At 51.2% G+C, this 14,405-nt stretch overlaps 1 protein-coding gene across 2 annotated transcripts in view; it reads right to left on the bottom strand.

The window, feature by feature from the left end:
• The window catches only part of BIN3 (bridging integrator 3), a 53,398-nt gene extending 44,343 nt beyond the window's left edge, over positions 1-9,055 (bottom strand). Inside the window, exon 1 of one of the 2 annotated variants that reach the window (XM_036075133.2) lies at positions 8,940-9,055. In XM_036075133.2, the coding sequence (XP_035931026.1) occupies positions 8,940-8,947 (8 nt within the window). In that variant the 5' untranslated portion in view covers positions 8,948-9,055. The remainder of the gene's footprint in view (positions 1-8,939) is intronic. The other variant, XM_036075135.2, reaches the window with a different exon arrangement.
• Between the last annotated feature and the right edge of the window lie 5,350 nt (positions 9,056-14,405).

The following is a 14,405-nucleotide window of genomic DNA, read 5'->3' as shown; positions in this document are numbered from 1 at the left end:
CTTTTGTTTCCCCAGCCCCTCTACTGCAGAGGCAGAGACAAGAGGCAGGCCCAGATGGCAGTTGGGTGGGGATCCCCTGGTCACCCCAGAAGATCCCTCGAGCCCCGCCTTCTTTGGAGAGTCCTCTGCTTCCATGACAAAGAAGAGTGGAAAGAAGCCCAAACCTACACATTCCTCCCTGGTCTTCACCTTGGCCTCTGGAAATCGTTTCTACTGAATGTGAATGAGCCTAGGCCTGGCTTGGGGGTGGAAAGAACCCTGAAATGATTCAGTCTACCCCACCCCACATCTTTCTGAGGGATCACAGTTTTGGGGGGAGGGAGGAGGTGAGGGAGGTGAGAACGAAGGGAGGGCTGAGCAAAGAGTAGGCGGCAGTTGATAGTGGCTGAAATCCTGGCTCCCCGGGGAGTGGTCTGGGCCTGAGTCACTGTCTCGGCAAGAGCAGGAAGGTGGGCGAAAGGCAGCAGCTTCTGCAGGCTGGAAGGACAAGCCCCTCCTCCCCCCATCCTTCTGTTACCCTATCCTTGGGTCGTTGCCTTCCCTGGTCTGAGGCCCCACCACGGCTACCACCACCTTGACACTTGGAGGGGAAACAGAGGGCTGGGGCCAGGGCAGGGCTTATGGAGAGGCGGCTGGCTCTGGCAAAGCAGCTGCTTGCGGGAGGTCATCCTCTCTGCAGGGCCAGCTGGCCACAGTGCCACCCGGCCACGGAGAGTTCAGCCCGAGCAAGGGCAGGAGAGACCCCATCAGAAGAGGAAATGGACTGAGCTGTAAAATGGCCATTTCCAGCACCTCTGACCACAGCCTCTCCACCTGCCCCTGCCCCCGTCAGGCCTTCCCCTAAATTAGCCAGATCTAAAACCAGAGCACACACAATACTACCCTGACTCGCCACCAGTCCGAAGAGGTATGTGCGTGTTTAAAAATAAAAGGCATGACTCTGTGACTTGGCTGATTTGTCACTTGGACTAGAACAATCCCCCAGCTCAGCTGTGATCCCTCCTTCCCCACTGCTCCCCAGGCTGACCTCTGAGAAGCTGACACAGAATGAATCACAGAATGTTCAGGGAGATCTCACAGAACGTGAGATCTTAGAAATCCTCCAATTCAAGTGACCATGTATTGAGCATCTCCTAGTGCTGCTTGGTGCTAGGTGCTTCAGAGACAACAGTTCATTTAAAGCAAGTGGTCCACTCCTGTATTCCTCACTAGAGGAGGCGCACTGAGTCGGGGGACAGACTCGGGGGACAGACTTGGGAGCCGGACTGCTTGGCTTTTAATTCTTCCCTCTGCCAACTGCCAGCTGTGGGGCTTTGGACAACTTAGCTCACCTTCCTGTCTCGCAGCTTCCTTGCCTACAGAATCGGACAATAATATACGTATCATGTAGGGTCGCTGGGAGGGCCAAATGAGTTTAGTTCCTAAAAAAGTTCCTGACATAGAGTCAGCAGCCTATCAGTATGTGCAGTGAAGATGGTGGTGGGTGCTATTTCGATGATGATGAACAAACTGAGCCCCGAGTGGGTGGCTCGCACACGGTTACACAGAGGTAAGTATGGTTAGGAAACCTGAAATGATTTTTTCTGCTTTGGGGGCAAGCAGCAGTCCCGTAGGAGAGCGCATCACTGCCAGGCCCAAGTGAGTGCATTTGCCTACAATGAACGGGGACTTCCTCCCAAGTAGTAAAAGGATTTGTGACAGAAGTCTGGAGGCTGATGGAGGTCTAAAGGTCAAGAAACGGGAGGAAGGCAGGCAATTCAGGGAGGGAGTCTGTTTGTTTGTTTGCTCTGTAGCTCCTTAGAAAACGGGTTTCCCCATTTTATAAAAGGAACACAGAAGGCCTTCTGAGGTGAAAGGCTTACCCTGCTTACTCAACAAGCCGAGAGAAGCCTCCAATACCTGCTTGCCATTCGGATGCGTGAGCCGTGGCTCAGACGCCGACAGACTCTGAGAAACACCAGACCAGCTGTTTAGCTTCTGAGGCACTATCTCTAATCTCATTTTCACTTCTGTCTCTAACCAACCAGGAATTATACAAAGAGCTTTCACTCGACCTTTTCCCTTCTCTGCTGAAGGTCTGAAAGCAGGACGGAGAAGGAGGAGGGCTGAGGTGGAAACTCACTTCTAGGCCTCCCTCCTCAGGTCATCCTCACCTACTGGCCGGGGGAGGGCAATGATTCTCTTGCTGTGAACAGTGAGGTCGGCCCTAGCCGTGATGCCTGTCAGGCCAGGCATGACAAAAGTTAAGAGAAACTATTATCAATTATTGTAAACACTCAGAAAATGCTAGAGAAGAACTACCCATATGTTCACCCAGCATTATCGGGCTCTGACATGAAGACGTAGCCCCTCACGACACTGCTGAAGCCCCCCGCCCCGTGCTCCAGCCCAATTCCGTCCCCTCCTCCCGCTCCTCCTCACCCTGGCAGGGAACCACGGCCCTGCGTTTAGTATGTATTCTTTCCAGACTTGCATTACATACGTTTAAATCCATAAGCACAACACAGTATTGTTTCGTAGGCCTGAACTGTATGTAAATAGTACAATACTGAATGTATCACTTTGAAACTAACTTTTTATGTCCAGCATTATGCTTCTGAGATTTGTCCCTGTTGATATACATAGCTCCACTTCATTCATTTTAATGACTACCCGTTTCATTATGTAAAGATACCACACTGTAGAGGCTGGACATCTACAGACAATGAAGCAACCCCGCTCCCCTGCGGGAGTTTCTCTGGGTGAGGGGGTGCGAACGTTTCCAACTGCCACAGGTACCGTAGAAATCTCCAGTATCAATTTACACCACCATTCTCTACACCACCCTGCACCCCGGATGCCAGTGGGCGCGCGTTCCCACTGCTCCTCCTCCTTAGATACTTGGTGTTGCCAGACTTTAAAACTGTTGCCAGTTGGGTGGCTGTATGATGGCATCTCGTTGGTTTAATCTGCTTTTCCCTGATTACTAATAAACCAACATCTTGGTATAGGCTTTTGTCCACTGGGGTTTTCTTTTCTATAAAGTGATTGACAGTTTTCCCTTCTATGGATTACGTTCTTATAAAGCACATGGCTGGGGTTCTTTATAGTTGCCCCTTCTACATTTCTTCTTATAACCCACGGAAAACAACCAAATAAACCAAACACTATCCTCAGCTGGCTGGAGTCACAGATGTTGGCTTACAGTCTGAGCCCCTGTAATAAACTCCTAGATCAGTGTTTTTCTAACTGGGGTCCCGCATCAATCACGTAAGCTGCTACACGTTATCCCGCTGTAAACCTATCAAAATTAGTCATGAGATCAACGGAAGTACACCATTCTTTTAAACATGAAATAGAACATAAAATACTAGTGTGCATCACACATATACCACGTGAAGCTTTTATCTGAAGTATAAATGTAGGTGTGCTACAATATCAAAGGTGTTTCTGACTGCAAGTTGTGGTCAAAAAATTTAGGAAGCCACTGTCCAAGTTAGCCCCCCTGGCTCCATTCTTCCTTTTTTCTGAGCCCTCGTACAGACCACTGCCAAATTAATCCGATGAAATCACTCATTTCCCCCTGCCACTTCCATGCTCAAAACCCTTCCATTTTCAAAAGCCTAAGCTCAGTTTCGGCGCTCAGCGACGCACCGCAAGCACCGACAACGTGGCCCCGACTCTGGTGCCCCCCGTCATCCACGCAGCCTCTCCCCAAAGCCCTCTTCGCTAAACCCAAAGCCGGTGTCCTGGCGGACCACCTCGAATACTCTTGATGCATCCCGTCTCCACACAGCTTTTCCACGCCACCCTTCTCTCTCACTGCCCACTGCAGCACTGCATACTCGCTACTCAGGGTTCAGCTCAAATCACATCCTCCGGTTGAAATTTTTCTTGACGATGCCACACCGACATTTAGGGATTGGCTGTCATTCCTATGAATCCCGGGAGCTTTCCATATGCTGGCTGAAGACAGGCATCGGTTCCTACAGCCTTTGGAATGTCCCCCAACATGTGGCACAGGCCCTTGTACAGTAGAAATGTTCACTGAGTATTAAATCCACAAATAGTCATTGAGCACGACCTGTGTGCAACATGTCATACTGGGCCCTATTTAAATGGGTTAACCATGGAAATAATGGGTTTGGGGAAGCAGCTCTAATAGCTTACCTGCCAACCCTGAAGCTACCCCAACACATGTACATAAAGAGTACAACACGGAAGAAAACACCTTTGAGGAAGAAGCTGTGGGATTCAGGATACGTGGCTCTTTCCAAAAGTGGAAAAAGTCCCTTCCCCTCTCATTACGAACAGCTGAAACAAGAGTGAGATGTTTTACACCGGTGCCCAAAGCAACGTCAACTAGAGAATCACACAGGCTCCTCAAAGGGTCCGTCTTCTGGGCACCACCCTGCTCTCCAAAGAAGAGGAAAAGACTTGGGGAGAGTCTGGCCTGTCCAAAGAAGTGAGTGGGAAGGCTGCTCGAGGCAGAGAGGCCCCAGAGTAAGAAGCTGAGATGTTCCAGAACACCCGGACGTGTGCACGACACGGGATTTCCTCTACTGCGTTAAGTGTGAAAACTGGCAGCTTCTTGTAATTCACTACCACCCCGGCAGTGTTCACACGTGCTGGCAAAGCCCAATACCTTCCTTTGGGGCCAAATCAGCTTGGGAATGGTCTTCCATTGTTTTTTTTTTTTTTTTCATCTCTACACCCAACTCAGGACCCCGAGATCAAGAGTCACGTGCTCTTCCCACTTCCCAGCCAGGTGCCCCTGGTCTGCCATTTTTCTAACGTTTCTGTTCAAGCACAGAGAATACTCAGGAGATGCAGATTTTAGTTCTGGCTCTGCTAGGTACTCCGTGAGTGAATTCACTGCATACTTCCGAGGGTACACGTGAGGACGAAATCAGATAATGGAGGGGAAAGTAATTTGAAAAGTTAAAAGCACTGTACAAATGTACGATGGCAAGGGTCACACTAGAGGGAAAAGAGACTCCACTGAGAACATGTGTGAAACAGAATGGGTGGTTCGGTCTGACCCAGCAGGTAACCTCCCTTTCTTCAGAGTCCATTCCTTTCATTTGACACTTGCCGATTAGGTACCTACTACGTGCAAACAGTAGACACACACAAAGGTGAAGAAGTAGTAGATCCCGCCCTCACGCGGTCTGTGAGGGAGAGGAACACATCTGTGGTCCTTGGAAGGCTGTGGAGGTACTACAGTTCTATGCAAGCATGGAAGAGGGCAGTGTGGGGACAGGGACAGAGGGGAGAGAACACTCAGTCTCTGAGGGGCTCTGAAGCCACTTCTTCCCTCATCGACTTAAGGACAGCACTCTTAGAGGCTCTTCATTTCAGGAAGCGGCCTATAGGTTCTGCACGTTTTTATCTGAAAAGTTTTCCTGAGCTAAGGCAAGTCAGGAAATGGAAAAATAGTGCTCACTCATACATCCAATAAACAGGTACCGACGGCTGGGGACACTGCTAGGGATACAGTGATGACCAAGACACAGTGCCTTTCTCGATCATGCACAGACTGGTGGGGTCACTGACAAGTAAACCAACAAATCAAGTACAGATGCTAATGAGGGTCAGAGGAGGGGCACCCAAGTCAGCTTGGCAGGGTGTGGGGGGCTGTTCAGGGAAGACCCTCAGAAGAGGTGAAGCCTCCCCGACTCCGGAAGGATGAGTATACGTCGGCCTGGCGGACGAGGCAGGAGTGAAGGGCATTTCAGGCAGAAGAACAGTGCATATAGAGGGGCAGAGGCACCAGAGGCCAGGAAAAGCTTAGCCACAGGAGGAAAGATGGACAGCCAGGTCCAGGAGGGCCTTATAAGCCATGCCGAGTCAGGCCTTTATCCTGAAGATGATGGGGAGGGCATACGGGGTGAGAACATGGGGGTGGGGTGGGGGCGGATGGATTCCAAGGAGTATCAATATTTAAGGGGGCACAGAGAGGTAGAAGAGCCCAGAAGAGTCAGAAAACGATCATAGTCTCCATTTTTTTCACAACAGGCTTGGGTGGCACAGCGTCAGCCGGGATTATCCACTGCATGTCACAGTGGCGAAAACAAGACAGAGGAAGGCTGAACGCCTGCCCAGGCCACCCTGTGAAGGAGGGAACCAGAACCTGAACTCACCCCTCGAGCTCCCAGCCACATTTCTCTGCACGGACCCTAATTTCCTTCGTCCTGAGTCAAACTTCTGGACCCCTAATAGAGGAAGATTTCCTACAGGACTCCTTTTTCCTTGTCACTTAAGCCTAAGAGCATCAAGGTGTGTGGTTCCAGGGAAGGCTACAATCCCTAGAGACAGCTAAGCCAGATTGAAAAAGCAAATTATATTCTTAATTCTACTGAACTCTCCCTCCATACAATAATAATGACACAGCCACAAGAAGAGAGAGGGGGAGACAAGCAGGAGAGGAGAAGGAAGCACTTGACTTAGGCCCAAACAGTGAATCAGTGACCTGAGATGTGAACATCAAACGCCTTCTTCCTAGCAGGGCACACCACTGGACCACTTGGCAAGAAGACACGTGGGTGGTCGGTGGATGAATGGATGGGTAGATGGTACAGGAAGGCAGCAGGTACCCACTAAACAAACAGGGGGTGGGTGGGCTGCATGCACAGAGGAAGCAGGGAACAAAGACCTCTCACTCTTCATGCAAAGTCCACAGTGTGCAAAGGGCATCAATACTGGACATTTCTCACTGTGACATTTTGAAAGCCCAGCCTAGCCCAGAACAATGGTTACCCTCTGGGGACCATGGGCTGCATGCCCCTAGGCCTTATTCAATGATGGCTGGCATACCCCATGTGCTTGGTGAACTTGACCTTGGGCATCGGCCTCCTATGATGGCCCTACGTCACTCTGGTCTCTTCCCCCACTGAGAATTCCAGTCTCGGATGAATGGATGGATTCATTCTGGGAGCAGGAAAACCACTCCAGGAGTGAATCAGAAGGACCCAGCCCCGCTCCCTTTGCCAGCCATTGAGCCAGGAACTGAGTGTGATTGTGTGCCCAGGCGCCGGTGCTGTTCCCCTCTCAGGGAGACAGGGTCAGGGTCCACGTAAGAGATGACGTAGAGGCCCTCTAAAGAAGAAGAAAAAGGAATCTCAGCTTTGAGGGACAAAGCCACCCTTTTGGTTCTGACCCTCACTCCAAGGAGGTGCCAAGTGCACATGTACTAGTAAGTTAATTCTGCAGGATAAAAATCTCAGCTTTTGCTGAACAGGCAGTTGTCAATTTCAATTCTCTGCAACCTGACAGGCCTTAGGAAACAGGCTATTACTTTTTCAGAAAAAAAGCCTTCCTCCAGACAGGTGGAAACAGCATGCTTCAGATCACCAAGAGATTCTTTTACCCTGGGCTCTGCTCTGTTCTTCTCCCGCTTTGTGAAGAAAAGATTGATTTTTTAAAATTGTAAATGCCAATCTAAGCAATACAACGCATTTGTACTTCCTGGTTTTTACCCTGAAAAATTAAGCAAGAGAACTCCAAAGATCCCAGATGCGGCTGGCAAGAGGACATCTATATCACAAGGTCGGGGGACCCAGGCTGACACTTTAAGGAAGTAATTCCTCTAGGAAAGGGAATTGAAGGATTGCCACTTTGCTCATCACTAACTAGGTTATAACAAGATGGGAAAGTTAGCTTTTTAAGGCTCTAGCCCCCTATCGGCCTCCTGGAGCGAAGATGGAGGGGAAAGGAGCAGCTCCTGCCGGGGCTTATTAGGGCACTGCTCCTGGCTTCCTCACGTGCTGGCACCAACTGTGTGACATTTGTCCATCAATCTTTCTCTAAGAAGCAGGAGGGAGGAGGGGACAGAAATGGTCTACATTTTACATTAGAGAACTGTCCTTAACACTGGCTGACATTCGTTGCTTGTGGCCAGAGCGTAGTTTCCACTGATGGTCAAATGTGAGCCTGCGAGAGCCTTCCTGAAGGATATTCGACTATCTTCATTCATTTATGACCAGTTATCGTACATTTACTTTGTGTAAAGAAACAGGCTAGACTATGAGGAAGAGTGGCAAACACGTTCCCTATGCTAACGGACCTTGGATTCCAAGAGGTTTGATCCATCTTGTACATCTCTGGAGGTCATTGTATTCATATAAGCAAATGATAGCTGGACCCCCGGAGGTTTGGGGTTGTGGATACGCAGGTCCTTGGGCCTGAAGGTAAGGCCCTTTGGGCAAACCGAGTCTTACAAAACAAATCAACCATTATATATAAGAAGTCTCTACTATGAACCTTCATCTATTATGGGCATCATATAACAACATACCTTCCAACCCTGGAGCTGTGACTCTACTACTCTGAGACGCCTTACCGTCTTGTCTCATGGCCTGCTAGCTCCCACAGTGTTTAAGCTTACCTATGTCTATGTTCAAGAGAAAACAGTGAGTGGGTAACGGCCCTGTAAATGATTAAAACGAGTTCAGTCCCACACTCGGAGTGTGGGTGTGGCTTTTCAATTCTGGACCCTTCCAAAAGGGAAGCAAGTTCTGTCTTTTGAAGACTGTTAAGTGAAAGCGAGTGGGTTTTTGATCAGTGAACTGGGCTCCCAGAGTGAGGACTACAGCTCTGGGGCTACGGGAGCCGTGGAGAGATGTCCACAGGGGAGAAAGAAGGCATTTTACTCCACCTCAACGAATATTTACAAGAGGAGGAAACAGGAAACTTTCTCACTCCAAGCAGCTGGGAGAAGACGGGACAGGTTCCATGTAACAGAAGGAGTCAGGAAACAGACGCGGGATCCCAGGCCAAGAGGATTCCCCTGCCCCATCTCCCGGCGAGTCCTGCCGAGAGACGGAGCCTCCGGGAAAGCACCGGTGCAAGGGCCCTCGAAGGACCAAGGGCGGAGGGTCCGTGCGGGCAGGGCGGGCAGCGCGGGCGAGGGGACTCAGGTGGGCGCGGGCAAGGCGCTCTGCCGCCCGGGCCTCACTCACCAGCTCATGGTCCCGAACCTGGCCCTGCCGCCGGGGTCCTCGGCCGCAACTGGGTCCTCAGGGATCACTTCCGGATTCAGCCAGTCTCCAGGAAGTGACGTAAACCCCGCCCCCTGTGCCCGGAAGAGGCGGGAGTGGGCGGGGCCCGGGGCGTTAACCCTTCCGCGGCGGCGGGCGTCCAGCGCAGTTGCCCGGGCCCGTGACCTCGCGCGTGCCCTTAGGGGCTCTGGCCTCAGTCTGTGGCGGCGGCGTGGGGAACCCCGGGTGCGTTTTCTGCCTGAGATACTGACTTGTAAAATTCTCATTCGCTTACTACACGTGCCTCTTAACCTTGTTATGGCCTCAGTTTTTGTCTGTGAAGAAATTTCTAATCCAGAGACAGTAGCAGTCCTTGTCGCTGGGGGAAGGAGCCAGTTGGGCAGCCAGTGGGCGGGATTTACATTCACCGTATGGTCTTTTGTATCTTTTAAATTGTGTACCCTGTACATGCCTTACCTGTTACAAACAAAGACACAAATGGATCTGTTCGCTTCTTCAAGATGGCACAAGGCTCTGAATATAAGAGGTGCTTTTTGGGTTGGCAATGTTCTGTAGATTTACCCAAGGAAAGAGAGCAAAGAGTAAGTGTTGCTCCATGTCTCGCAGTCCTTTCCTCTGCTCTCCTTTACAGAACCCAAATGATGTGAACGGTCCCATTGTTTTTACTCAGTCATTTAACAAATATTCACAGAGTTCCTGCAATGTGCCAGTCACTGTGCTAACCTTAAGGCTACAACCCTGAAAAAGAAGTATGGATCCTGCCCTTATTCCCTCCCAGACCTAGTTACCTGGAGGGAGAGGTAACTGGCAACTAAGTGACCACATATGATGGGGAAGGACAGGGTGCTGTGGCTGCCTAGAAGGGGCTCCTGCAAGCTGCTCATGAGTTTTAGTGATGGCTTCTTGGAGAAGCCAATGTGTAAGCCAAGTTCTGGAGGCAACACAGGCTAGCCAGTTTAATCCGAGATGAGGGCTGGAGAGAGTCCAGGCACAGGAAACCTGTTTTAGCTGAGAAGGGTACTGAGTTCCAGACAAGCAGCTCACTCTGGGTCTCCTGAAAGTCAGAATTCAGGGCCTTAGTGCCTCATAAGCTGCCTGGGGCCTTGGGCCGTGTTGGTCTCCTCACCCCCAAAAACCTCCCTACCTTAGAAGAGAAAAGCAAGCGGCGGGACCTGTGCAGGTAACTGCTGGTCCCACAAGGGCCCTCTCTCTGGGAATTCTCCTTCAAATGGATCTCAAGTGTTTTAGGGTCATTTGGAGAGCCCCTAAGCCACCGAACAGAAGATGTGCATTACTTGTTCTGAGTTCCCAGGGGAGAGTAGGTGCTTGGTCAGGAGGAGTAGGGGGCCTCAGAGGATCGTCCACAGGAGATGATCTCTTGTTTGTGTTTTCTGTTTCCATTGTTGAGATTCTAGTGTTTGACTCAACAGAGGTTTTCCAATAGAGGATGGGCCCCCAAGTGCATTCCACACATCAGCTTCATCACCATGTTATTCCTCAGGAAACAGGCCAAAATGAGCACTAGAGCAGCCTGAAGAATAAAGAGGAAGAGAAGTCACCAAAGGGCAGCCTGGACAGAGAGTAGGGAAAGGGAGGGACAGTCCTTGCTGCTTTGTACAAGGTGTGGTAGATGGTTGAGGGGTGCTGTGGTTTTTGAACCTTCTGGTATTTTAACAACTGTAGATGGCTCTCCCAACTGCTTCTTCCTTTTCCCATGCTCTGTGTCCCTTAGTTATTGCCCCAAAGTGCTAAAGAATTTCCAAAAGTATCAGCCTAGGCAACCACCATATCCCAGGGGAAGTCTGTTTCAGGGCTGGGGGTAGCAGACACATCCCATAGGACAAGAATGATGAGTTCTGGATTAGGAGTCTGGAGGAGTCCTGAGCTCTGGTTCCATCTTTGACACTAGGACTGACCTCAGGAAGTCACATCCCCTCTCTGAGCCTTGGCCCCCTTGTCCAGAAGATGAGTGGATGGATAATATCACCAAAGTTGCCAACACTTTGAGGTTTTAAGTTGACTGTCTTGTTGACTGAAGAGGTCCTCAGGAAATAGGAATATAGGGGAGGCCTGTGGGATGGGGTCTGAACAGAAAGGCAAGCTGAGAGAAGTGAGCAGCTCTGAGGAATCAGTGACATCTCAGGGTGGGGTGGGATGGGGGGAAGGGAGAGGGAAGGATTCAGCCTCAGGCCCAACTAGGGCTGTGCTGCTTACCTTCAACCCTGGCTCTTTAATGTGGCCAGCAGGAACTCTGAGGGTCCTGGAAAGAATTCTGGCCTTCTTGGAGTCTGTCTGGAAAGTGCCCTGCTCTGACTCCTTCTCTGTGGCTCATTTGCTCAGCTTGAGGTGTGCCAGGCTGAGGATGGATGGCCAGGCACCCTGCTGTCCTATGGACCCCCAAGCTTCCCTCCATGAGCATGACATGCCATGTCACATTGACTCCTGGGGAGCTGAACACGTGGAAGCATAAACACCTCCCACTGTCATAGAAAACTCAACTGCAGGGTCTCTAGACCCAGGGTTGGGAGTTACGTCTTTCTTCTGGGAACCAAAGGACAACACCATGCAGGTCAGGTTGATCCTGCCCCTTCAGGGGAGAGCTGGAAGAGGAGCAAATTCAGCTTCTATGTGGAAGCTGGGAGTGGAGAAGCTTCAGACAGAGGTGGATGCTCCTGGATGCAAGCCTGGTGAATACTGCTTCCTCCCCCAGAGTCTGAGCCTGAAGTTCAGAGTGTTCAGGTGGCAGAGATCTGCTTGGGCAAAGTTCTGTACCAGAGGGCAAGCAGCCAAAGAACCCGTTCAGCCACCACATCCCTCACCTCTACTCGGAAATTGGTAAGCAGGTGCTCCCCACTGACCCTCCTCTCTGGGCTTGTCCTATATGCCCTCCCCACACAGAGGTCTAGGGCTGACCCTCTGATTCTTTCACCATGCCAGCCTCTAATCAGCTAAGAGCCAGGATTCCAGAACTGGAGCTGGGTCATTAGGGACTTCATTACAGTGTAAGGGCTGAGACTGAAGGGACTGACTGTTAGGGGCCGAATTGATGGGCTGAGTTCCTTTGCAGCCCTGAAGGTCTTTGTGCCCCAGGAGGCTCCTGCAGCATAAATTCAGACCGAGACCCTCAGGTTTCTATATCGTTTCACTACCCACTTCCTTCTGCTCTGTGTCTGCTCAGCAAGATGCCCCAGAACAACAGGGTTCCCTGAGCAGCCATGGGCCAAGGACATGAGAGAGGAGCAAGGGTAGGAGAAGATGGAGGATATGTGGGTAAAAGTTTCCAGTGGTGGGAAACACAACTCAATGGCTCGAACGTCAGGGTAAAGTGGCCAGTCAGAGGCTGGGCTAGCTAAGCAGTTGGGCCAGGAATAGCTGTCTGGACCCTGGCTCTGTCTCCAAGGAGCTTGCAGGAGTCTCTTCCCTCTTTGGGGCCTCATTTTTCTTGACTGTAACATAAAGAGTCTGGGTTAGATCTGGCATGGCAAATGGGTGCCATCCCACTTGCCATCTCGAATTGCTTGTTCCTGGCTGCCAGGAGTGCCATGTTGAGGATTCTGGGGAATCTGCCATTGGTGGGGAAGTTCTGCGATTGATTAGCAATGTCTGCCTTGGATGACTAAGGAGGTACATTCTACTTTATTATTGAGTCGTTGTTATTATTTTTATTATGAGTTAATAACTGAGCACTCACAATATGCCAGGCACTGTTCTAAGTGGTTCCATTGTTTGCAATGACACTATGAAATCGGTCCTATTATTGTGATCAGCACAAAGCATAGCTGGTAAGTAGGGAGATAGAATTCTCCCACCTGGACCCCCTGGCCCTGAGCCTTATGTTTTTTGCCACTGTAGTGCACCACCCTCTTACTGCTGACTCCTGAAATTCCTACTTCTATAGACAACCTATAGTTCTGTCGAGGCCAAGTGGAAAGGAGCAGCACGAACACTGAATGGCTGTGTTGGGGCTGGAGGACGGACCAGCATGAGACCAGGCACCTAGAGGGATTCAGGGCTCGGCCTCATCCTGGGAGCTTTTATATGCTTCCTCCCGGTTGGCTGGCGAGCTCAGGACCAGCAGGTGGCAGCACCTGGCAGGGTGAGAGAAAAGGGCAGATTCTGGACTTGGCAGGCAAGTCCTTCAGGGATCAGATAGCCCAGATGTCGAGGAAAGCAAAAACAAAGGAGGGTGTGCAGGAAGGCTAGCCAAGGGCCGGGAGGAAGAAGGCCCAAGCCTCAGACCCACAGGGAGCTCCCATGGCCAATGCTTTAGTTCCACCCGCAGCAGGAGCCTCTCAGCTTGCATTTCATGGTGCCTGCTGTGGGCTTTTTTTTCCTCCACTCTGGGAGAATGACTAACTTTAAGGACTAAAAAAAAAGTGTTTTGATTACACTGCCTTTTTACCAACTGGGAGCATTAGTCACCGTGGATTGCTGCAGATAACGGGGAAGGCAAGCAGCGTCCCCCTCCTCCCCCTCCTTCTCCCTGATTAGCTCGCAGAAGCCAAGGAGGAGCCGCCAGTGAGAAAGAGCGCACCCAGGAGGGAAAACAATCCCCCTGGACAACATGTGTCCCGGGCATCAGTCCAAGGGCTGCTCCTCCGGGCTGGGCAGCCCCCCGATAGCTCAACCCATAATAGGAGGTGCCCACTGGAAAGAGAACCAGCAGGAGGAGCACCGAGCCCACGCTCTCCTGGGGTCTGAGTTGGCTCCAGGTGGCCTGTTCCTCCAGGTGGGTCCAGGGTACACCTGGAAAGAGGAAGGCAGAGGGAAGTCACTGAAGATGCTGCTCCTGAGGTGGGGCATTGGTGGCTGAAGAGGATGACGGAGCCCATGATGGCTGGGACACGGGGCTGGTGCCCAGGCTGGGGCAAGGCTAAAGAATTGCTCCCTTGGGCTGGGGCTCTCGGGGCTCAGGCTGGGGTTGAGCAGCTCCTGCAGATGGGGATGGGTCCCACTTTCCACGCCCTCCACTCCAGCATGCTCCCTTCCTCTGCATCCTTGAGGGGGGCAGTAGCTGGTACTTTGGGTGGCCTTTGCTCATGCTTTGGTGCTGATGGGGCAAGAGAACCGGGGCGCTCTCCTGGTCTGTCCTGTAGGCCTGGGTGCCAGTGATGAGAGCTCTTCACCTCTCTGGGGAAGGTCTGAAGCAGGGAGGGATGGAGCTGGGCTGTATCGGGGACAGGCTGGCCCTGTGAATCCTATTCTTTCGAATCAGCCCTTTGATGTACTCCCCGCACCCCCAACCCCCATCATGGTGCTCCATCCTGGGAAGAAGGAATTTGTCTGAATGGTCCTTCACTTGGCTAGCCACTCATGGATATGTAAAGAATTCCAAGGATTAGGACAAATACCCTTTGGATTATATCAGTAAAGAAAAAGAAACAATTTTATTTCTACATCTCCCAAGATCAAAGCTACTTCATCTTG

The sequence above is a fragment of the Halichoerus grypus genome, chromosome 3, assembly GCF_964656455.1.
Source record: "Halichoerus grypus chromosome 3, mHalGry1.hap1.1, whole genome shotgun sequence".
Taxonomy (NCBI): Eukaryota; Metazoa; Chordata; class Mammalia; order Carnivora; family Phocidae; genus Halichoerus; species Halichoerus grypus.
This window is presented reverse-complemented; position numbering and strand designations above follow the sequence as displayed.